The sequence below is a fragment of the Tachypleus tridentatus genome, chromosome 6 (assembly GCF_004210375.1).
Source record: "Tachypleus tridentatus isolate NWPU-2018 chromosome 6, ASM421037v1, whole genome shotgun sequence".
Lineage (NCBI taxonomy): Eukaryota > Metazoa > Arthropoda > Merostomata > Xiphosura > Limulidae > Tachypleus > Tachypleus tridentatus.
In genome coordinates this window covers 92578112-92604877 of record NC_134830.1, presented here as the reverse complement: position 1 = coordinate 92604877, position 26766 = coordinate 92578112, and the positions used below count along the sequence as shown (strand labels likewise).

The window sequence follows — 26766 nt, the reverse complement described above, 5'->3', positions numbered from 1 at the left end:
CTTCAATTGATTGTGCTTGCTGGCTTTTAAGAATAGGATTATGTAAAAGACCTTTTTGGCTGAAGGACAGGTGTGATTCTGGACATTTTTTCCAGGTCTCCTCACCATGAATTTTTCTCCATTTTCTCTTTGAATAGAGTATTGGAGACCTTTGTCACTTACCAATTCCTAGCTACTGAGATGGCAGACCATTGAAAATTCCCACTGATGGAGATCTAATTGCTGAAGCTAGAACAAGAGGTTTCAGTTGGTAAAATGTGGGGTACTCTTCCTCCTGTGGCCTGCATCTGTACAGTTGAACTGAGTGCTCAAATGTGGTAATACTGTACCATTCTCCTGTAGTCAGAGTCCATTCAGTAGAGTTGAGGTAAGCATGCACCATTATACTATGCTCTTCTTTTGCAGCTAGTGCTGGTCCAATAAAGTTTGGTATAGTTGAGGTGAGCACAAGGTACAGTTTGAACATGTGCCAACTACTATACACATATTGGCTTTCTGACATCTTGTGTGTAAGCATTTGTACAGACATGTTCTTATTCTGCTAGTCCCTGTAACTCGTGGGATTTGTGTGCTTCTTCCTCTGTTTTGTCTAGATAAAGAGTATAACCTGGAAGAGATGAGACATGGCCTCCTTCCCATGGGCATGCATCTGTAGAGATCCTACCATTTGGGTGTCTTATATGATGAGTTTCTTTCAGGTGCTTTCTGAAGAGAACTCATCTAAATAAATCTTTATATGGCCTCTTCACTACTTCAGCATAGGATTCTAGCTTAACAGTGTGAAGAGGTGGGTATTGTCTCAGAAATTAACATATTATTTTGCTAAAAATGTATTTCCTATATGTACATCTTCACACACATTCCTACCCATCCAACCCACTTATGGTGCTCATTTCTTTCTTGCATCATTAAAGAATGAAGATTTATGAGTGCAAATGTATAGAGGGAGTTAGTGCACAGGGAAGTGTGTTGACCTCCTACTAGTGGAGGGGCTTTGCTGCATAATAATGCCATCATGCAATATCACGATTAATGATAAATTTTTTTGAGGTTAGGTTGGATTTGCATATTCTTAAGGCAGATGCACATGGAAGATGCTTAACTGTGTGAAGAAATATCTATTGGAAATATGTTTTAAGGTAGGAGAAAATTTAATTTTCTAGTTTTGAACATTATTGTACATATACTAGTTTATAAAAAACATATGTTGCATTTTGGCAAAAATTGACAGTATAGAAATAAAACAGAATAATTTGTCAAATAATTATGACAATGAAGAATTTTAAATTGATAGCCCTGTAGTTGGACCAAGTTTTTTTTGTTTTTTTTTCATTTCTTCTGCTTCTGTTGGTATACTAAACACAACCAAAAATTAAATAATATAAATCTGAAGAAGAATATTTGAAATTGGTTTCACTTAGTGTTGCTAATAACAAGGAACAGTTACAGTGCATTTTTGATCAGATTTTAACCAATGATAGCATGGTGTCAAATACTCTAGCAAAGCTTTAAAAAAAACAAAAAACATTTTGAGCATGTGAGTAAAACCATTAAATTTGTCAAGTAATAAATTTGTCAAGAATTAACTTAATCCACTGTTCTATCAAAAGCCTTGAAAGCTCCCTTAGAAGTATCTTATTTGATTGAGAAAAGCATACATCATAGGGGAGATGCTAATTCATCCTGCTTCCATAAAACTATAAGATCATGTTTAAAGAGAGAGAGAGGAGAGACAGTGAGACTCTCAAGTCTATTCCATTATCATGTGACACTGTTGTGAGGCTTATAAATGTAATCTTTACTGATAAAAAATGCAATTGATAATATGCATCCAGATCAGTCCAAACATTACAGTGCAACTTGATGAAACCAGATATTGCAAATTTAACTTGCCTTCTATTGCTTATATATTATTATGTTATGAAGAGAAAGTGCATGAAGAGTTTTTGTTTTGCCAATCACAGAGAAAGATCACTATAGGGGAAGCCGTCTTCAGTTTTGTTGAGTTTTTTTCTGTAGACAATCTTTCTTAGCTTATTCCCTAAAAGGGCAGCTGCATTTTGCGAAAAAGGAAGGAGTTCAGAAATTAAGTGTTCTTGCTCCAGGTCTAGCATATTGTCATTGCATCTCTATACAGGTTTTTTTTTTTTTAATTTTGCACAAAGCTACTTGAGGGCTATCTGAGCTAGCCATCCCTAATTTATCAATGTAAGACTAGAGGGAAGGCATCTAGTCATCACCACCCACTCCAACTCTTGGGCTACTCTTTTTTACCAATGAATAGTGGAATTGATTGTAACATTATAATGCCCCCATGGCTGAAAGGGCGAGTATGTTTGGTGTGATTTGAACTCGTGACCCTCGAATTATGAGTCAAGTGCCTTAACCACCTGGCCATGCCAGGCCCCACCATTATACAGGAAAGCATTAATTTAAAAGAAAATGCAGCCAAAACCAAAGTGCTGCAAAGTAATGTGATTGTTGTGAAATAGGAAGCTTTGAGCAGTGAGCTGTTTTCCATTATTTATGGAGAACTGTGATCCATGTATTATGTGTTCCTGCTGAATACAGATCTGCACTGGTTGTCTTCTGGGAAGGTGGTCAGTTACATTGTACAACTAAAAGATGAACTTTGTGTTTGTTTTTTTTTTTTTTAAATTGCAACCCTGCACTAACAGTACCTTTTATTAATGAAAATCTGTTTATATTAAGGTGCTACATGGTTGATTTTTCTCAAGAAACTATTAAACTTAATTTGTCACTGCATGGTCAGAATATTAATATTTTGCATCTGAGACATTTGTGCTGTTGAAAAATCAGTTTAAGAATGGATACTTTGAAACATTTCATGCTTTAATGAATTATTAGAAGAAAATGAGTTACATTAATTGTCTTATTCATAGTAGTGTTTATATTCATCTCAAAAACATCAGTTTTGATTTGCTGATTAATTCTAAGAAACAATAAAGAACAGGTTTGGATCTAGAATCCATTTATTGGCAGCATAACTTCTTTATCTGCTAATGGTAGCTCAGTATAGAACTATCAAGTTATAAAACCTTCAGGCAAAATTCAAGTTAAAACTTCTTAGGAATTTCTAGGTGCTAGTTTGTAAAGAATACCCTGACCTGTCATGCAAAGATATGGATGTGTTTTTTTCTTTAACATTAGCATATTTGTGTGAGTATATCTTTTTGTTCTGACAGCACTTCAAATAATATGGCAGTTTCATCTGCATGTAATGAGAAATCTTTGAGTTACTGTGTCACTAATTTAGCCAATAATGGGCCCAAGCTCAAGACCTTCATTTATACTAACTGTATGCATTGTGCTTTGTATCATTTTAATATTTGTTACACACACACACACACACACACACACACACACACACACACACACACATGTGCATGAGTGGGCTTAACAAAATTTATCTTTAGAAGAGGGGAGGCATAAAAAGTTTGTGTACCACTGCTCTAGTCTACCACTTCAAAGTAAGAGACTAATTGTGCAGAAACTCCTGTCCTTTTTTGCATAAATATTCTAAGTAATGTGTTTTAAGAAACTAAGTAAAATGCTTTCCTTAGTATATCTATACAATATTAAAGTTTAATTTATCAATGCAACAACTTATCTTTTGTTGTTAGTAATCTAAGTTAGCAGAGATAGCTTCTCTCTAACTGATTAAATTTTATTAATATTAGTCATTCACCATCTGCATTCATAAGAACCTAAACTTGAGAAAAATATTTTGAACATTTTATTTGTTTATGTGTGTATATATTGAATTGATATGAATTATACATTCACCCTACTTGAATTTTCATGAAAACTATAGAATGTTAAAACTTAACATTTATTTGGCTAAAACTGGAATAGTTACATATCTAAATCAATAAAATGTTTTATAAGTATTAACCTGGTGTCACCAACAGATAATTTAAAATCTAGAATCCTCAAATAATTCTCAAAATTTAACCTTTTTTGTCAGACACTCAAAATCATATATAAGCTTTAAACTTACAATATCTTTCACTGTTTGGAATACTGTCATCTACTTTTGTAGTGATGATAAAGATCATGATGTAGCATAATGTCCTTTGCAGAGAAAGGTTAAAAACTAATACTATATTTTATGTCTCTGTTATTTGTCACATTTCAGTTTAACATTTTTATAGATACTTGATTATGTCACATTTATACATCTGCTAAATTTTGGGGTTTTGGTAAAGTCTTTGTGTTATTAAAATTTTGTTTGAATAATAGTATTTTTGAAAATGTGTGTAAGTAAAATGTATCATGCAATGTCTGTAAAATAGTTTACTGTTTGTTATATTGCTTCTGGTGAATGAAGTCTACCAGGCCTATCAGATATAAAACTAATAGCAAAAGAATTTGTTAACACCAAAGTTAATCAAATTAAATGTTTTTAGTATTTAATAGTTTGAATTTGCTAGGGATCTTTGAAAGTTATTATGTAATGTTGCTTATGTCATTAAAAGTCGTATGTTTCATGTCAGTTCATGAAAATGTTACTAGGAGAAAGCTGTTGTTATTTATATATGATATAATCCATAAGCACTTTCTTTAAATTGATTCATTGACTTTGGCATGTGATTTTGTGAAAACTTAAAATATTAATAAACAAAAAACTTTTTTAGTGATATTGTTAATGCTGCAGTATGTTTAGAAATTATTCCTTGCTGGCAATTATGTTCATTATACAGGAAAAGTAGAAATCTTATTGCTGTAAGGTTGATCCAGATTAGTCTTTATTATCATTCCTTAGTATACTGTGTATAGTAATTTAGAGAAATGTAGTGAAAACTTCATGAAAATCTTGCTTTTGCCTAGCAGTAGCCTTAACTAAATTTACCTGTCAATAACAGTATGAGGGTAAAATGCGACATTTCAACATTTAATATTTTTAAGCTGTTTGTAAACTCGTGCTAATTTGCTGTTAAATGTAATTAATGGAGTCCACTAGTAATATGTTAGTTTATTTAAATAATGTTATATGAAATTAAAACCTTTTCAGGTATATCTCAGTTTTGAACTTTAAAATTTATAAGTGTTTGTTTCTTTTAGTGTACTTTTTCCTTTTCTTGTAAACAGTCAAATTTGTGTAATCATAACAGGACAACAGCTGATATACAGAACACAAGCTTTTATCAGAAAATTATCATCAGATCAACCAATGTGTTAGATCTTTTTACAAATGATCTAATCATTCTTGATGAAAGGCTATTTAAAGAAGGAAAGAGAACCTAAAATGCAATATTTTCTTCATTTGTATATAAAAACTACTTATGCATAGAAGTATATAATATCTAGCTTGTAAGCAAATATTAATATTTGTGTTCAACTTACCAAATGAGAACCTTGTTCTTGGTATTTTATTTCTAGGCCAGATGGAAAAAAACTAAGATCCAGAAAAGAACTTTCTTTGTGTTTATCTAAGTATAATGTTCATATTGATGTAGAAAAGGTATTTAAACTTTGTGGAAAAACTACAAAACCTTTCGTAAAGTCTACTATTAAATATGGAAGAATTTCTCAAAAGCATAGTCTCCCTTTGAAGAAAATGACTAGGATTTGTGGTGCAGGTAATGCACAGTTAAATACATCAAAATTCCAAGTGAAATTAACTTCAATTAAAAAGCAACTCCAGTCAACTTGTACCCAACAGGAGTCAACAGAAGATTATTCCAAACTATACCAATCAATAATAGAACAATCAGAAAATAACTCAGTTCCCAATGTTTCTATTCAGAAGAAAAGAACAGTAGTACCTTTATCAAAATGTAGATCAACTGTATGGAAATTGAAAAAGAATAAAGAAGAGAACTCAAAACTCAAAGCAAAATACTTAGAAGGTAAAAAAAAGTAAAAATCTTAAGTTAATATTTTAAATTCCTTAGCCCCTGTGTGATTTTCAGTGTTAAAAATCTTGTAGTTGTTTAAAAAAATAACAATTATTTTATACATAGTGCTAGAAATAACAGTTTCCAGTCTGAATATTCAATAAAATGCAAATAACTTACTGTACAGATTAAAATGAGTAAAAATACAATGAGACTAGAAAACAATCTACATATTTCAGTATACATCAGTGCATCATCTTTAGGACTGTAAAACATTGCAAAAATAACCCTTATATATATAAACAATTAACAGACGATTAATTTGAATATTAAAGAATTTCATTCTGTTGACAACATTTTCATCAGGTCTATCATCCTATTGAAATAATTAAATGTTAAAAAAATTAATAACTTAAAACTATTAAAACGTCTTGTACACTCTGTTTCAACTTTTTTACTGTCTCATTGAGTTTTTAATGATTTTTATCTTTTACATTAAGTTATTTCTATTTTATTGGAACTTTGAGACTAGAAACTGTCTTATTTTTAGAATTGTGTATAAAATAATACTTGTTCTTTGTTTTTTTTTAAATTGCGAGGTTTTTAACTTTGTATATGTTATGCAATCATATTATTTACATTTGCTGCTCATATTTGTGACCCCTTGGTGTGGATTCATGTATGTGGTGAGGGGACCTCCCATGGAAGGTTCTGTTCTTTCAGTTTACCTACTCTGGGAATTAAACATCCACCCACGTGTTTGCCACACGTGGTAACCCGTGAAGGGGAGGGGAGGATCCTGGTAGTTGAGGGGTCCAACCATAACACACCACTTTGGCCTTGAACTCTTGTAGACAGGCTGCCTTGGGGTGCCCTCTAGGATCAATTGGCTGGTCCATTTCGACTAGGGCCAACCAAGTACCAGTGTTGGATATTCTCAACAGGTGTTGTGGACATTGTATCTGATGCTGGTGTTTGGGTATAGTGCATACTAAACTCTGGTGTTGCTGCAGTGTCCTTGTTTGGCATAGTAGTGCATCCCCTTGTAGGGCTTCATGGTGGGTGGGGTCAGTGGGCACCAATATATTGTTTTTTACTTATGGATCCTCCAAATACAAACTTAAATAAAATAGTGAAAAAAAACAGTCCACAGGTAAATGACCACATCTTGAAGATTCTGAGCAGCAATCTTCAACATCTGTAACACCTGTACCTCGTTTTTTTTATACAATATTCTCCTTCAGACAAACCTTTAAGGCAGATATCTCTTTCATTCAGAAGGGACTAGAGGGACTTGCTGGCTCTCCAAAGTCAGTAAAAAAACTTCAATCTGGTGACATATTGGTGGAAACATCCACATCTTATCACAGTGAACTCTTGCATTGAAAGGCATTTGGGGATATACCTATTGAGGTTACACTTCATGCGACTTTGAATTCATCATGAGTTATTGTTTAGAGGGATTTGGAGAACATCCCAGAGTTGGAGATTCTCGCTGGATTCTCCACCCAAGGAGTTTCTGCAGTGAGGCGTTTATCCACTCGCAAAGATGGAATTATGGTGCTGACCAATGTTCTCATTCTTACATTTATGTCACCATGTCTGCCTGCCACCATCAGGGCAGGTTATCTTAATTGCAGAGTACGGACGTACATTCCAACCCTCTCTGATGTTTCCAGTGTCAACGGTTTGGTCACTCGAAGACGCCATGTTGTGGTTCCTTGACGTGTGCTCATTGCAGTGGCAAGGACCATGATGCCTACAAGTGTGAAACAGACCATCTTTGCATCAATTACAATGGCTCTCACCCATTCTACTTTCGTTTTTGCCATAAATGGTTGGAAGAAAAAGTGGTGCAGCATTTGAAAACGATCCATAACATTACCTATTCTAAGGTTCGAGAATTGCTGTTGGATGTAATCTTGGATTATCTTAGATGTATGCTGTTGCACTTCATTCTACAACTACTGTGGGAGTGCAGACAGATCTCTCTGTGCCTTCTAAAGAATTGTTCTCTAAACAAATGAAAAGTCTTAACCTCCATTGTTAAAAAAAAATTGATGAATCAACTTAAACACCTATCTCTGTCCCTTATATACATTCCACCAAACTCCAAGATCCACATCCTTTGGTTTCAGATACAGGCATTTCCTCAGGTACACCCAAGATGCTAAACAATCATTTGTTCACGTCCTCATTCACTGTAATCCCCTTTCAACAGCAAAGACCTGCCAAATTGACTCAGGGCAGGATCCATGGAGCTCGATAGACCTCACTCGAATAAGGACAGTAAGGAAAAAAGATGTGGTCGTAAACAGAAGGGTTCTCCACCCAATTTGCCTACACATAAATAAAAATGGTCACCCTGATACAATGTTACTGTCGAGGTTTACGTTCTAATCTGTATGACATCAAAACACTGACTGCTTCCTACCATCCTGTATATCTCTCCTTACAGAAAGCATTTCTGAAACCTGTCGATACAGTCACCTTTTGGTAATTTTCTTTATACAGAAATGACAGGCTGTGTGATGGATGAGTGCATGGAAGGGTGGCATTGTTGGTTGATCAGCATGTGCCCACCCTATCTTTGCCACTTGACACACCCTTGGAGGCCATGGCCATTCGTGTTTTTTTGGGTCATACCATCACTGTTTGTTCTCTCTATCTGTCACCTGGAGAGACATATGATCAGTCAGACCTTCATGCTCTCATTGAACAGTTGCAGTCTCCCTTCTTCATCCTGGGGGACTTTAATGGACATCATCCCCATGGGGAAGTGCTGATATTGCACATGCACAATGGGTAAGATGTCAAAGTTAGAAGTAATCTTGGATTAAGTTCACAACCAGCATATCTTCTACCACCAGTTCCAAAGTAATTTTCGACAAGATTCAAAAGGTCTGTGGGCAATATAACTTTGTCCTCCTCTCTATCTTGCTCTCTGATGTCCAGAAAGTGGCTGATACCTGGAGCATCACCAAAACTCTAGGCAAAAGCTTTTGCCAGATATTTAGCCCTTCTGCTTCTTCTTTCACCTTCTTAGCCATCAAGACTTGAACAGAGCAATCACCTCTTTTTTTCAGAGCTGATTGTCTCTATGACTATAATCATCCCTTTACACTGGTGGAACTCAAACTGGCCTTTTATCAGTTTGGCAGTACATCAGTTGGACCTGATGATATACACTATGGCATGCTGCGCCATCTATCTCCTGCTTCTCTTTCAATGTTTCTGATTGTTTTTAACTGGATCTGGCAGGAGAATGATTATTCTGATGCCTGGTGCCAGGCTATTGTCCTACCTTTCTCTAAACCTGGGAAGGATCCCAAGATTCCTTCAAACTACTCTCCAATTGCTTTGACAAGGTGTTTCTATAAGACATTAGAGAGAATGGTTAATGCTCGTCTTATTTGTTTCCTGAAATCAAACAACCTCCTCTCGTTCACCCAGTATGGGTTCTGAGAACAGTGCTCCACCATGGACCACCTGATTTGACTTGAAATGCGAATAAGAGAAGCCTTTCTCAAATGACATCATCTTGTATCAGTATTCTTTTACATTGAGAAGGCTTATAATACAACATGGTGTACGTGGTTCATTCATCATCAGGGACTTCAGTTCTGCACTGGGGCTTTTTGCATTTCCCCAGTTCAGAGCTTATACATAGTCTCATGAACCATTTTTGCACCTCTGCCTTTTTCAACTGTCTTTACTATATGATTTGAAACTTTGTTCCTTACCAAAGCATCCCACCTGGTGTTGTGTTTTTCTTCCTCAGTAGGCCATGCTTTTTCAGAACAAAATTGTCTGCCATTGCTCTTTTTTGGCCTTCATATCCAGGTGCAGTTGGATGAATTGGGTCTGTCCTTGGATAACATTGCTGTATCCACTGATCAGCCCATCCAACCATGGCTTCTTACAGTCACCAAATTTGAGCTATTTTTAAGTCATCTGAGAAAAGTAGACACTCCTGATTGGAAATACTGTCTGCTATTTGCTGAACATATTTGAACCATCCTTCCATTCCTATTTATGCAGATGGTTCAAAATCAGGTGACTGTGTGGGCTCTGCTATGGTTTGTTGTAGTTCAGTGGTTGCATGCAGAATCACTTCTATAGCTTCTGTGTTCACTGCTGAACTGTACACCATTTTTCTTGCCCTGGAACACATAAAAGCTAAGCAGTACTCAAACAGCACTATTTATACCGACTTGCTCAGCTCTCTACTGGGAGGAAGTTGTTCTAACTAGATTACGCATTGGTCACAGTTTTTTAACTCATTGTTTTATTTTATCTGGAACTGATTCACTAGTGTGTAGTTTGTTTAATACTCAGATGACAATAAGCCACATCTTACTTTCTTATCGTCATTACGATTCTCAAGGACAGCACCATTTTAAGCATGTTCTGTCCCAAGATTTGTCCATAACGTTAGACAGTGTTATTGGTGATGGTGACACTGTCCACCTTGGTAATGTTTTTAGTGTTTTAAGGGCCATTAATCTATTTGATGCCATTTAAGTTTTTTAATTTATCCATTACACCTTTTTAATGTGGCTTCTTTTTAAAAATCACAGTTCACGTAGTTCAATTTGAAATTAGAAACTGGCCATAACATTAAATAACTTGAAACCAGGACTTCAGGTGACTACCGCTGCTGTTTGAACTACCCGATAGTCATCCTGGTGAGTTATTATTATGATTTTGCTTCAAGTGTTTGAAAACCTTTTTATTACTTTTCTTTTTGAAAATGGCCATAATGTCAAATTACTCAGAACCAGGACTGGAAAGGCGAACTTCAGTTGACTAACGGTGGTTTTTTTGCTTACCTGTTAGTCTTCCTGGCGAGTTATTATAATTACAGTTATGCTAAAGAAAGTCTTTTACAACTTGAATTACTGTAGTTTTTCTCTTTATGTTGTAGACTAGATGTAAACATTGGTTTTATGCTATTTGTGTTCTTTTTTGTGTTTTTTAAACCTTGTTTTGTTTTACCTTAATTTCCTTTTATAAATCTTACTAAATTTATTTTTAACTTTTTACCAGATGTTTGGCACAGATAGCCTAGCTGCTTTGTGCCATGAAACACTAAATCAACCAACTAACCAACCATATTTGTGACCCCAACTATGTCACAGTTTCTTTGTTATAGATTCTGATAATGTGTCTATAAGCTTTAAATACAATATTTTAAAGACAAAACCTACTAAAATCTTGTATTCAACAGACCCATCAGGACAACTATCCAACTTGAATGGTAATATAAAATTTCATACAAATAAGTTAAAAAATTGATGTTATACTTAGAAAAGTAATGTAATGCTAAGTATGATTAAAATATGAACAGTGATCAACATATCAACAGGTTATAGTTAAGATGCTTTGAAGTTTTTATTTAGCAGTAGCAAGTCTGATATTGGAACCTAATATAAATGATTATAGAATTCACGTGCTCCATTATAGGCAAAGAAGGTAGCACTTATCCAAATCATTTAGAATGATAGTAAATTTCTAGTTTCATGCTTTCATATTTTATACGTAATTATGTTTTATTATTTAATGAACCATAATTTCCCATTGACAAGGTCCCTTTATCCTGCCAATTATAAATATATCATTTAAGAGAGTAGACCAATCAGGAACAAAATCCTGGGTTAGATTTGCTTGTAGCAATCACAATAAAAAAGTTTAATTTATTTTATTATTTTGACATTTTATCTTTCAATGAATTTTTGATAGTAGTACAAATAAGAAAGATTTGTAGGTCATAGTAAGCTTCATGCATTTATGGGTTGCTTTATTACAAAGTAAGGAAAAAATAAATTGGCCACCCAAAAGATGCATCTAGGTGGTCTGATTGGCAACCAAAAAAACATTAAGCAGAAGTCTTGCCAAGGCTTATTTTAATGATGTTGTTGTAGTGTTTTCACCCACAACTAAACAACATGTGAATGATCTTTAGTTAACATGATGTAGTTAAAAAGAATTATTGCTAATTATTACTTGTTATTGTTCTGAATTTTGAAATGGGTCATTCTATGGTGAATTAAGTTTTGTAGTCTTCTGGTTCTTTTACTAATTTCTTTCATGTTTATTGGAATTAATCACATTGAGATTTATGTTATATTCTTTATTAACATTAGTACCTAGTCCTGACCAGGTGCAGGTGCACTAATATTTTTTGTTGTTGTTTTGTTTTTGATAAAATTTGTATCCTAGTTGTTTGAAAGTTTTTGTTTGGATTTCTGTTATTATATTTAATAAATTGTTTTTCTTTGATCCTGTTTGTAACAGCATTTTGATTAGTCTATTATATTGGCACCCAAGCAGGGATCTTTTTTACAAAGGTTATTTCAGTTGTTTATAATTTTATTCAATTTAGTGTCAGTGATTAGTCCATTAAAATATTACAGTTGATCACATTTATCTGAATATGGGATGCTAAATAAGAATTTTAATACTTTACTGACTTTTTTCCAGAAGAGAGTTGTATTTTAGAGGAAATTAAAGATTATTTCATATTTTGATACACTCCCCATCAGAATATTCCTTAACAATGATAACCAATTAACAAAAAAAAAATGTATTATTGAACATTAAAATCTTTATTGTGGAACCAAAATTTAAGGATTGACTACTGCATCCTCAAGAGAAGAGTCTCTACAGCATAAGCAAATGCTATTGAACAGTGATCATTCCTTGCCAGCTGAAAACAAAACTTTACAAAGTTCATATTTTTTAAAAAAATATGAAGGGTTGACATCTGTACCTTTGGTTTTTAAGAGATGGAACTGTAAAGATAAATGGACACCACCAAAATCACCATACAATCTTGTACAGGAAAGTTTGTACCATGATCCATGGAAGTTGTTGGTGTCAACCATTTTTCTACAGAAAACTACTGGTAGGTTAAAAAAAACTTAATTATTGTGTATGTTTATTGAAACAAAATTTGCTTTCTTCAGTTGTACTTCAAATCCAACATCTGGGTTTATTTTGAGTTTTGCTGTCAACTCATATGAAATTATATTTGTATTTTAAGGACTTTTATGGATACAATTTTAAAAAAACTCTCTAAGGAAGTATAATTTGGTTAGTAACTTTGAGAAATCTCTATAAATTATTAGGGAATGGATTTGAATTATAATCTTTAAAAATTATTAGTTTCAATAATACTATTAAAAGTGCATGTGAGACTGAAAAGAATACATGAATGTTTTAAAACTAGTTTATCCTGTGTCAAAAACTTCACACAGTGTTCCATTTACTGTGGTTTTCCTTTACTGAAGCAGATTATTTGAGAGATAACTCTTTTAGAGCTTGTTGTTTTAATGTTTTAAAGCAATGCACATGAGAGTTTACTTGTAAATCTGTTTCATAATTTTTTAAATTTTATTTTTTTATGTTTATTGATTGTTTCAAAGAGATGTTGAAATTTAAATGTATTAAAAGATTGTGATATTGATATATCAAAAACAAGTTAACTTCATGAAATTTTAACTTATGGACTATAACAAGTTTTTCAAACATAAAACAGTCCTTCATTCAAAATTATTTGTTATAACAATAGACATGCCTTTTGTTGTAGTTAGTTGACTTTGTGTATGTACCTCCTTCATTTAGGAAGAGCAGCTATTCCAGTGCTATGGAATTTTTTTGACAAATATCCATTACCTGAAGATGCATGTAAAGCAGATTGGAAAGACATAGCACATATTTTAAAACCTTTAGGGCTCCATGAAAAGAGAGCAAAGATCATCATTAGGTTTTCAAGTAAGCATTTTCAATTAATCTATTTATAACTGAGATTGTTTAAAATTTTCATTACTGCCAGATGGAAACCTTAAATGTGTTTCTATGGAAAAGCAAAATTCTTCAAAAGCCATGGAAGTTTTTCTGTTTAACATGTAATGTGATTTGAAACTGAATAGAATTGTTCTTCATAAACAGACAAACTCTTTAAGAGATGGGTGGCAAAATACAGTGCACAGGAAAATTTCTTCAATAATAGAATTTTACCAAGTTATGTAAAACCCTTACAAAGTATATAAGAGCATTCTCTGAGAACAAGTAAAATTCTTTGGAGGCTTACAAGAGTATCATATCATGAAAAGTGTAATATTTTAAAGACTGATGTAGAGTTCTTCATAGGCAAGTAAAATTCCTTAATAGCATACAGGAATTTCTTATTACAGTAATAGTGTATTTGAAAGACCCATGGAGTGTACTCCATGGGCAAGTAAAATTCTGTAATGGCCTATGGGAGTATCCACTCACAGTATGTTTAATCTGTGGGATTTTTCCATGGGAAAGTAAAACCTTTAAAAATTATAAGTATGTTTATTTTAGTAGTTTAAATACTTTAATGACCTCTAGTAACATTACATTTGACAAAGTAAAATAATTTAATATGTTAGACCACTTGAAAGTTTCTATTGTGATGAATGTTTTTGGATTTACCTGCTGTTTCAAAACATTTTAGAATTATGTTTTTTACCACATTATACGTAGAACAGAGTGTATTATCATGCTAGAATAACATTTGTTTTTCCTGGTATTTTTTTTCATATTGAATGACTTAAATTTAATATTTTACAGCTTTCTTATTAAAGTTAGATTTTATATAAATAATATTTTTTGAAATTTAGTCATATTTAAAGTATTTATTAAAAGTAAAATGTATATATGATACTAATTCAATTTTTGTTTTTTTCTGTTCAATAAAAAATATCAGTTTGTTGAATGTAAATTAGTAGAGTAACAAGGACAATGATGCCATTTTTATGTTCAAGAAATGTTCTGATATGGTATTTTCCTTTCTCATAAGATTAGCAGTTCTTGTTCATTGTTTCCCCTCTATGTGAACCTTTTAATTATTGATGCCACAAGCTTTACTCCCCCTCCTATTGGAATCTAGTGATTCCAACACTTCTCTCATTTAAATGATCACATCATCTCTACCGAATTACCACTTTTCATTTGGTAGCACTTATATTCAGGTGGTTTTTTTTTATTGTTCTTACAGCTTCATCTTTTTATTTATACACATGAAGTTGTCTTCATTTATTATAAATTACAGCTTTTCTGAGTTTGAAATTTGCCTTCATTTATTCCAGCTTATTCTGATTACATTCCAAAGCTGATGTTACCACTTCAAGAATCATGTCTATGACTAGCATTATCTAACAAGTAATGTGTGGGCAACCCAGTATGGGTTTTTATCAGTATTTATCGTATGGGAGAATGAATGTTAAAAAGGTCTGCCTATATCATAAGTTCTTGCTCATAATTCCTCTTGTGAAGATGCTGTCTCTTTCAAGCAGATGGAGAATTTAATAGCTTTTTTTTTTCACTATAATTCTAATTAAGATTTTCTTTGTTATTTTTATTTACTATCTTGCTCAATTCAGCTTTATTACTGTTTATATTGGTTTATCCATGATTTTACTGACAGATTAATATCTGCTTAGGTTACAATTTTTCTTTGCCACTTCATCATAGGGGATTCATTCCCTATACCATTTTCTTCCCATTTTAATGTGTTGGCAATTTTATTTTGTGTTTCTTTATAGTCTATCCTTTTACAGTTACTTTTGTTTCATTTTTTTTTACAATTATTATCACTCATTTTTTTTAGTTTCAACTTTACCCTTTTCACTATTCATTTAATTTAGTTTATCATTTATCCTTCTTACCATTAATTAGTTTATTGGTTTCCTGTAGTTTTGTAAACAGGCTCATATCTAACATGGTTCTGGATTTTTCTTCAATTCATCATCAAATGAGATGCATTTTCTACATCATTTTCTTCCCATTTTTCACCATGTTAACTATTTCATTTTGTTCTTCTTTGTAGTTTCTACTTTTTCACAGTTACAATATCTAATTTTACTATGGTTCACTTTTCCCATCTAACGGCTCAACGTGTCTACCATCATCTTATAACTGTTGGTTGTCCCTGTTCTTATCATGGAATGTCTTCCATACTTCTGTTGCAGTATCTGATAGAACTCCTTTACAAATCTTCAGAAACGTTTTGCAGAATATTTCCTTCATGGCTTCTATGCTGTTCCTTTTGTATCTTTAGTATTTAGGTACTTATAAGCCTTACTTTCTATGGGCTTTTAATTTACCTTAATTTAGCTTCAGAGAGATTTCTTCTAGCATTTGTAATTCTTTTATGCCTCTCATTGGTCATACCTTTTCCATACTCCTTCCTTTTCCATGTAGTAGATCTGTTCTTTTGGGCACTTTCACACAATATTTCACGTCCTTGCATGTCATATTCTGGTTCTCTCACTCACATTGCCATTTTTCTCATACCAACATATGCTATTCATCAGCTTGGTCTCTCAGTTATCTTGTTTTCTGGTAGCTTTATCTTCCATGAAATGATCTCCATGTAGATCTCTTTAATACATCTAGTACCTAGTACCTTCTCTAGCTAGGGCTGTTAATGCCTTTGGCCAGGATTGATCCCATACATCTTTAATACATCTAGTACCTAGTACCTTCTCTAGCTAGGGCTGTTAATGCCTTTGGCCAGGATTGATCCCATAAGTTCCTTTATGTTCTTCCCCCATTATGCTACTTTCATAGATGGTTTCTGCAACTTATCCAGCTCCAATTTTTACCTCCATTGCCTCTTCCTTTGTCTTCTACCCTTTATTCACTTCATTTGTTGGTACTCTCTCCAGATGTTCATGTTATTCTTCACACATGACTCTTATTTAGTCCTTGGCAGGAAGATTGGGTTTATTCCTGTGGGTATTTTTCTTTTAAGGTTGTTCTATTCACTCTTTTACAATGGGCATTTATCAGCATAAATGGAACATGTTCTGCAGTTAATCTATGAGTCAGGGATTTCCTGAGTGTTGGGTGGCATTGTTTCTTCCCTGGGTTTTTGACAATACATCTTTGGTCCCTTAGATTTTGGGTTACCAGGGCAGTCTTGTCCCATACCTTTTGATTTTTTTTTTCCCAAATCCACAGTTTTACCCCACCTTTCCTTACTATATTCCTTTTGGATTAGTCATCCTCCCTGGCTGCCTACCATTTTGACCTGGGATATTCATGCAATCTTTTATTCCTTCACTTTACTATTATTAGCATTGCTTTCGTCATGCTCCATGTTTTGCTTTCTCTTCAGGCATAAATCCTTCTCTTTTATGCCTGGATTTCTTTCCCATGATGTTTCTCATACCTTTTTTCCTTTATCTAGATCCTTCCTTTCTACCTGAGACATCAGTGCATAATTATTTTCCTTCCATCTATCATCTTTATCCTTGTCCAATCTGGACATGTTTGTCATAGTTTGTTACAAAGTCTTGCTCTTTGTCTATTGCTCATATAATTTTATTCTGTGATGCATGCACCCACCTCTTTTTCAAGTCAATTTTCCTTGTCTAAATCTTCCATCTTCTACCTTCATCAGTTTTGTTTGGCTTTTAATCCCATTGGCTTACTCCCCTTTATCATCTTCTTCCTTGACCTTGTTCAAGATTTGACATCCATTACTTTTTCCTTGGCATCTGATCTCTGTCAACTATTGAGAACTCTTACACTCAAACATGAGGACTATGCCTAATATGTTCATCTTCCCTTATCCACATAATTTCTTCCTCTTCAGGTTTTCATCTACAACCTGTGACCTTTTTTCATACTTTGGTGCAACTCTAACTTGATAAGCTTTCTTTCAGGGACCTTTGATTCATTATCCAGTATTTGGATCCTGCTTTGTGGCTAGCAGTGCCTGGCCAAATATTCTTCAGTTGAAAGCCACACTGTACAGACATGTTGAATTGTGCTTTCTTCCATGTCTTCATAATACTCACTGGTTAGGTAGAATTTTTCACAGGCTCACTTGTGAGTGAGTAATATCACAATATTTTTACTTTATAAACATTCCTGTTCTAGACTATACCACCCATGGACTGTATGGGGAAAGCAGAATGGGATAGCTTCCCATCCCTGTCATACCATGATTGAATAAAGCTATATGGTTTGCTTTTCAAAATAGGGTTTCATGGTAACCCATTGCACTGTCTCTGGTAATGACATTCCTCTGGACTCTTCATCACATATCCACCCTCCTTTCTTCTTGTGGAGTGTGGTAGCCTTTCCCATTTTTCTAGTTCCAAGTCACTGGGATGGTTGCCTATGGGTGTACTTTTCTGAATTGGTTTCACAAAAAGATGTTTATAATCATTCAGTTAAGAGTAGGATGGTAGTGTTCTGCTGATGTAGAGGAGATGTGACTTCCAGAGGAGTTGAGCTGTCATCTTACTAGATGATGTGATCTTATGATACCATTTCTACAACTGCTGGAGGTGAGCCATTGAAAAATGCAGTTCACCCTTTGATTAGAAGCCTTTCTCAAATTGCCAAGTGGATATCAATACCCCTTGACCTAGTGTTGGATTTAGAGAATCAATTAACACAGGTTTTGGACTGTCTGTCTTCCTGTCAGGATTCTTTGTATGTGTGGTGGGTCACAGTTGTGGTACATGGGATTGCTCAAGTTTTGTCCTTGACTATCCTTTGTTCTGTCTTTTTACTGGGATGTCATTGCCATTTGGAAGGTCCCAGTCTGTTTCACAACCACACTGTTCATCTGGGGGTGCATCCTAGTTTACCCATTTTTCTTATTGTAAAATTGAGTTACAATGTCTTTCACTGGTTATATTACTTTCCCGTCATATTCTCTCCCACTCATAAATGCTCCTCTAACTATCCACCCTGATACCATACACAATCCACACACGAGTGAAGTATATATCTGGCTCAAAAGTGATGCAGTTCCCCTCTTCAGATCTGACTATCTCATCTATAGAAGTATCATTTGGATGCATTGGAAGATACACATGTTCTTCCATCACACCACTCTCCCCTAATTAATATAGGATTCTATCTAGTATTGTGAGTGTAGGGAAATACTCTATTGGGAGTTATACTTTTACTATACTGGAAAAGTATTTTCAATTGGTACTTCTCACACTTCTGATACTTCTGTTTTTTGCCATCTTTGAAGTCATAGTTTGTTAGAAGTGCACAAGGGAGTCACATACATCACTTGAACATACTGTACTTCTGCTAGTGGAGAGGTAATGCATGATGATTTGCATGAGAGATACATTGTAATCACTTGATTCCAACAGGGGAAAGCAGAAGGCTTTTGGTATGCATAAATAAAAAGTTTGCATATAGAGCAGCAATGAATTAAAATAGCTAACCTTATAAAGAGGAAAGTGCCTATCAGAAACATAGGCACAGGAAAAATTATAACTTTAAAAATATTGTAGTTTATCTCAACTGCTTATGCTATAAATCAGTAATTAATGAGTTACTAGAAAATAAGAAATTTATAAAAATTATGTATTATAAAATTTTGCATGGAAAAGTTTATCATTTTCTAAGTTTATAAAACTTATGAGTAATGTAAAATAAGCAATTTTGATAAAATTATGAAAATAGTTATTTAATTTTTTATGCTGATACTTGACTTGTAATTCTTTGTTTTAACTTCTGTGACTAGCTGAACACTTTATGTATTTTTTTTAGAGGAATATCTAACCAAAGAGTGGACATATCCTATAGAACTTTATGGGATTGGCAAATATGGCAATGACTCGTATCGAATTTTTTGTGTTAAAGAATGGAAGAAGGTAGGTATATCATAATACATTTATATTTCAAGAAAAACTACAGAAGTCTTATTATAAGCTTAGATTTATTTTGTAAAAATGACCTCTTTTATTAAACTTTTTGACTTAATTTCACCTTCTAAGTTATTTGTAATTTTTACATTATTTTATAGTTAAGTTCAGCACAAAATTAGTAGAGAAAGACAGCAATTTTCATTCAATGCCACCTTCTGTATGCAAACATTTTTTTTGCATGTTACAAGCCTTCTGCTTCCCCTCCAATGGAAATGACTCATTCCAGTGTGTTTCTCATGCTGTTGTAACTCCCTATATTCAGTTCCACCAGACTGTAGCTTCTCATTTGACAGTGCTCATGTGTAGATGTCTAAAATTTTGTTTTAGCATGATTCATCTTTATAACTTAAATAGGTATACTTTTGAAGTGGTCTTCTTTATTATTCATTTTTTGGTTGTACAGTCAATTCCTTTATTTTTGATTCTCCTTCCATTTGTTTTTTTCTCTGTCTCACTGTCTTTCTCATGTAAATTTGTATTCCTCTATCAAACAATTTATTTGATTTATTATTCACTATGAATTCCAAGGTAAATGTTACAAAATTGTGTATCACACTTCCTATAAACACTTTTTCATTGGCAGCAGGTGGGGGTGACTCATCATTGGATTTATCTTCATTTATAAACTGTAAGATTTATTGTTATATTATTCAAATACATACTCCTAAACTTGCTCCATTATCTTGAGAACAAACTGTACCTGTTCAGTGTGATGAAAATTTTGATAGTTTTTTTCCACCACCAAAATTTGCTGTGTCTCCCTTGTTTGGATCCCTCCCTGTGGCAAATGGTGCCTGACCAGGTATTCTTTAAATTTTGCACTGTTCAGCCATGTTCACCTGCTTATGTTCCATGGTCATGCAATGCACCCTGTTTAGATGGTGTGTTCCACAAGATTGCTTGAAGATTATCCTTGTAATGGACTTGCTTCATAAATATGCCTTTCTCAGACTGTACAATCCGTAGGACTACATGGGTAAAGCAGAAGAGGATAGCTGCCCATTCTTGTCATGCCTAGTATTGAAAATATGCTCTACTTTTAAAAATAGAAATTTTTGGTCACCCATTGCACTAGCTCAACTGTTGATGTTCCTACAGACTTTCCACTGCACTTCACACCCCTCTCTTCTTCTACTGGAGTTTGGGAGCCCTGAACATTTTCCAGTTCGAAGCAACTGGGCTGTAAACCATGGAGACATCCTCCTGAATGATTTAATGAAATAAAAAAACCAGTACAAAAATACCATTCAGGGCATAGTGAAGTGGTGGTAATCTACTGTTGTAGATAAGTTTATTCTACTGTAAAGCACACAAAAATCAAAGAAGTGAGATATCACATTACAGTTTATCCCTTAGATTGGAATCCATCATCCTAGCCCCACATGGATATGGGGTTCAAGTGGCCAAGTTTAAGACTGGTAGTAAAACTAATCACCATTAGTCCTCACATGTGTTACAAATGTTAATCTTTCTTCCTCTGTGTAGTGGCTCAGGGTGGAGGCATTTCTAATTGTTATAGCTCTTTCCCTTCTGCTCTCCCTTGATGCATGTTATCCTGAGAATTTTATCATACCTGGGTTGTTCTGGTCAGTTTCACTGTTGAGGAGTCTATTTCTCTGTGGTAGACGTCTTTTTTTTCTTTCCTTTTTTTTATTAGATGTTGGGCTTCCTGATTGATATATTATTTTCTATTCTTAACATCTGCCCTGTTTTGGAGTTGTGGGTTTAAGATCCTCTCCAGTCTCATGAACTGGAGGTGAAGACTGTATGATCCTCATCCTGACCCTTCAAGGATATTGGTTCCAAGCAGCATGGGTTTTTGATGTAGTTTAGTCCATGGTGACCTAGCCACTCTACACCTTGGGGCACTTCCATTATTTTTTCCCACACCACATGGGTATGCATCTTTTTTTTCCTGCCAATATATACCACTCCTTTCTCTGATAGGCAAAAAGTATACCTGGTTCAGACATAGTGCAGTAGCCAGCATTAGATCTTTAAATCTGACTTGTCTCAAGGTGTGTACTTTGGATGCTTCATTCACACCCATCCCTCCACCTGTTCAATGTGCAATTCTAGCTATTTATGTGAGAAAAGGTAATGTTCCATGGTGAAAGTTATAATTTTTCCTATATAGAAAAATGTATTTCTGTTAGGTACTTGCTACCTTCACACTTCCTCCACATTGAAAATTGTTGCTTCCAATATCTGCCAAAATTCAAAGTGATAATCTGGTAGAATTGAATAAAAGTGGTTGTGTGCATAACAAGAATGTGTAGCACTGTCCTTGGTATAGGGTTATTACATGATAATTTGCATGAGAAACACATTGTAATGAGTCATTTTCAATGAGGAGAGGGAGAAGGGCTTGTAGCATGGGTGAGAAAAAGGTTTTGCACACAGAGACTGGCACTGAATGAGTAGCTAATTATGCAGGTTGAGGTAAGTACCTATCAGAAATACATATTCAGTAAAGGAAAATTACAACGTTTGCATATATGGTCATAAAAGTAAAAGGTGTTCTATTTTCAAAAAACAATAGTACTAGAAAACTTAAAACATTATTTTAATAACAGATTTCTGCTAAAAGTTAAGAAGAAAATTCTCTATTTTATTTTCTGTAAGACTTTCAACAGCATGTACATGTAATTTTTCTTACACTGTTAAAGTTATATCAAAGAATATTCACTAAATGTTGTAATGATTCATGTGGCATAAATGTGTTAATGTGTACTTAAATAGATTTGTGTAAAACTCAAATTGTAGTAATACTATCCAACCACTTTTGTTTAGCTAATTATTTTCTAATAATAAACACTTCACCTACTCTTTTTGTTGCTACCAAAGTATAAATTTAATGATAGATTTATTAAGGAAAACACAATTACTTACATTAAATATTTATGATATGTATGAATATATAGTCAAAATTGGTTTTATAATATTACAAATACATTTAAATCACTGGTGCATTGTAATACACTTTTTTATTTACCATAGTTTTTGGTGTGTGAGACACACCCCTATTTTCAAGGCTATCTTCAAGGAAAAAATATTTCTCAGTTATCAATTATTTATTTATTCAACATCAGCATAATGTTTTATTATGCTTTAGAATACTTCAAAAGTAGTGTCCATAATAAAATAAAATATGGTTGTTTCATTCATTATGAAAACTTTCAAAATCTTCTTTTGCATCACTGAATTCACTGAAAACAAGTTTTGAAAACTTCTTGCTTGTCCTCAAACAATATCATGTTTGGTGTGATTAAGGAAATTGCTCGCATCACATTTTTTAAATACCTTTATTGTGTTCTTTATGGATATGACTCTTGTATTGTTAGAACAATGTCTAATTTAAGTTAATGAAAGGTCCCCCTAACAGAATGTTGTTCTACAGTCATTTCCCATAATAACCCATTTTCTTTAGCCTATGAGAGAAAGAAAACAAGCCCATAGTAGTGTAAAGATTGACTGTACTAGTTTCTAGTCCTTATGGTACAAAATACGGTATGCCTAGAGAGACAAATTTTTTTACCTTCGGTGTGTAGGATGCAGGGGGTTGAGATCCCTCTTTTTTTCTTAAAGTGTACCTTATACACCAAAACATATGGTACTAACATTTTTAAAAAGTGTTATTTGTTTCAAACATCTTCCTAAATCATTTGTAAGAATGATTTAGAAAAGAAAATACTATTTAAGTTTCATGTATATTAATTTGTAATTATTTTTAGTTACGTAATCATATTAATAGAGTATGAACTCTTTTTTTTATAATGTTTACTTTTATATAGGTATCATAAGTTGAAAGTACAATTTAAATTACTTTCTTTTTTCAAAGGTGAAGCCAACAGATCATATGCTAAATAAGTATCAGGAATGGCTATGGAAGAATCACAACATAATTGGACTGTTTTGAAAATGTATAGATATCTTAATATTATTTCAGTAGTTTTTTATTATATTTGATACACTTTCTGGATACTTTATTTGATGGTTGCATAAAGATGTTGATTTACAGCCTATAATGTTATACTGAACAAAAAAGATACTATTCAGTACATCTGTGAAGTACAGTCCTTGAAGTTACCTACACTGTAAGGGTATACCTTATTTTAGTTATTCTTAGATAACAAATGTTTAGTATATATTTGAAAAAAGAAGTTTTATCAATAAAGGCCTGTAAATATTATATGCTTATCTGAAAATATTTTTCTTTTTGAATTTAAATGAGTGAAAAATGTTTCTTTATACGTGCGTGCCATTTTTCTGCTGAAACGCGGATTTCTGCGGTTTTCAAACGGCCAACGATCACCCACGAGATTCGTGCAAATTAGAGGACAAAATATGAGCTATTTGGGGGCCGGGTAGGTGGTTTTTGAGGAGAAATCGTATTTTTTCAATGTTTATTGCAGAAAAAAAAAATCTGACCGCCATCTTGGAGGCAGTCTCATTTCGTCTCATTGCAGGTCTCGTGGTCTGGTATCGTGTGCATACCAGACGATAAAATATTCTCTACGCTCCAAAGAAACAACAGCGATTGAAATGTTTAAAAGGAAAGATGTTCATTTTGATCCTGTAGACAAGAGAATGTGTAAGGACATTAGATCAGCAGCTTCAAAGTATACCTCAAAGCTGAGGGAGAATCAGAAGAAAAGGGCAGAAAGGCTTGAGGCCTATGGTTCTGTGAAATCTGGCCCAGCCACCTTGGCTAAAGAAAAAGTCCAGAAAGCCGCAGAGGCACAGAGAGCTGCCCATTCAGAGAAGGAGAGAAAAAAAGCTCAGAAGAGAGCACTGGAAACCCTTGTCTTGAAAAAGAGGAAAGTAGCCGAGATTGATTAAAGGAAATTAAGTGATTTGAAATTTGTCTGTAATTTATGCAGCAGAGTAGAAGTCGATATCAGTGACTGAAAAACATTTTATTATTATCTGCAGCATACAGTGCCAGTGGTTTATTTTAAAGCATATCATTAATTTTATTTTGAAGCAATGTCAAAGCTTTCCTTGATTTGCTGTTTCAGTTTGTATTGTGAAAGAATGAAAAATATACTGATATTGAGGTACCAGTAAATTACTGACAAGATTGTATAGATGAACAAGTTTTACTGTAGGTAGTCATGTAGAGTAATTTTAAGTAATTTGAAATTTTAATGGAATAGATGCAGCAGAGCAGTAGTTGTTGATGTCAGTGACTGTACAAAATTTAATTTCTGAGGCATATCACTGATATCAGTAGTTTAATATTGAACCATATCAGTAGTTGAATTTTTAAGCAATGTCATAGCTTTCCTTCATATGCTGTTTTAGTTTGTATTGTCAATTTGTGAAAGAATGGAAAATTCACTGACATTAAGGTACCAGTAGTATAATGACAAGATTGCATAGATGAACAATGTGAACTGTAGGTAGTCATGATTAGTCAAAAGAGTAATTTTATGTGATTTGAAAATTGTATGGAATATATGCAGCAGAGAAGTAGTTATTGGCAATGACTGTAAAACATTTAATTGGCAGCATACCAGTAGTTGATGATGATGATGTTATTGATGACAAAAAGGATAATAATGAAATGATTTGTATTTGAAATATTTACTGAGTTATTTTGGCTTTATTAACTCATATTACTAATATATTTTGATTTAGAAAAAAATTAAACTGAATAAATAGCAAATAAACAATCTTAAATTTCATTTATTTACTTTTTATTTTATTTGTTAATTTTAGATATTTTGATATATCTTCTAAAAAATGAATGCAAATTAAAAGAATAAATCAATCTGCTAAAAAGTGTAAATGAAAGTTATTTACAGCCCCCGGACCCCCTAGTCAGGCGCGGCTGTGCCGCGCTGTGGCGCCTCTAGCCAGGCTATATACCTCTTCCTCTTTTTTCATAAATGTTATTGGCATGCCTGTTTATAAGAAATTATTATTATTGGATTCCGTAAGTGTACTAAAGTGAGTATTATGGCCTACAGGGACACTAACATACTTGAAAACTTATCCATTACATCTCATGTTTCGTAGTTATTAATCTTTTCAACTACCCACAGTTATTAATCTCAAAATGAGATAGCTTTACAGTATGAAACAAAATAATGAGTTGTTTAATTTTTTGATTATTTTTTTTTGTAGTATGGGAAATTATTTCAGTATATTTTTGGAAAAATAGTAGCATTGTTTAAATCACTTTAGGTGTGAGTTTGAAAAATAGAAATTTATTAGGCAGGCAATAGCACTACATGTGTAGGAATGGCTCTGTAATATTCATCAAAATGGTATTTTAAATGTCTTCTAAATAAGCCATCAAAACTTTACAATACTAAACATTGTTTCCTTTTTATATAAATGTGTAATGACTGAGTCACAAGTTCTTGGAATGTCTGTAAATATCATAGCAAAAAGTTAGAATTTCTTGTCCGTCTTTCTTCAGCCTCATTTTTATTACATGATGACTCAAAAACCAAAACAATGATGTCAGTCAATTTCACTGAGGTGGCATAGTTTCAAATGGAGTATCTGCTTTTATAAATATTAATAATAAATAGTAGTAATGTTTTACAAAATCAGTTTTAGTGTAAAAGATGTTAATATATCTCTCAAAGTTCACTTCTTTAGAGAAAGTGGTACTCATTTAAAAATCTTAAGTACAGGGTGAAATGGGAATTACCAGCCAATAGTTGATAATAAATATTACAGTTCGAACATTAATGTATTTAGAACTAGACTGTAAGTACAACCTTCCTATGTCTATTGAAACACTGTATTAAAAAAAAATTTTTCCAAAATAATGCAAATAAGCTGTTAACGTTGGTATTTGCATCATCCCTACACGATAGTGCAGCCATGAGTTAACATATATATGTGAATGAAGAGTAATACTGATTAACTATATACATGAAAAATAATTTTTGTTTCTATACAAATGGGGAGAGGGGTAATTTATAGTGTGTTCAGATGTTTCATGGTTGTGGAAAATTTTTAAACCTATATTTTAGGAATCACCATAAAACGTCTGGCATATTTTGCTGTAATTGATGTGACGTAAGAATTTGTCATTGAATTTTTCATAGTGAACTACTGGAACTACATTAGCTAAATTTACTGTTTTTTGTCTGTTAATTTGTATAGTTTTATTAGAACACATTCAAAAGCATTTAATTTTGTTATCATATGGATTGTATGTT

The 26766-nt window shown here is 33.3% G+C and overlaps 1 protein-coding gene across 12 annotated transcripts in view; it reads left to right on the top strand.

Moving 5' to 3' along the window:
• Window positions 1-23774, top strand: part of LOC143253050 (uncharacterized) — a 62714-nt gene extending 38940 nt beyond the window's left edge. For 11 of the 12 annotated variants that reach the window (XM_076506182.1, XM_076506180.1, XM_076506185.1 and 8 more), the window contains exons 5-9: window positions 5404-5873; window positions 12493-12768; window positions 13488-13637; window positions 19425-19528; window positions 23424-23774. In XM_076506182.1, coding sequence (XP_076362297.1) covers window positions 5404-5873; window positions 12493-12768; window positions 13488-13637; window positions 19425-19528; window positions 23424-23501 — 1078 coding nt within the window. In that variant the 3' untranslated portion in view covers window positions 23502-23774. The remainder of the gene's footprint in view (window positions 1-5403; window positions 5874-12492; window positions 12769-13487; window positions 13638-19424; window positions 19529-23423) is intronic. The other variant, XM_076506187.1, reaches the window with a different exon arrangement.
• Window positions 23775-26766: the final 2992 nt, after the last annotated feature.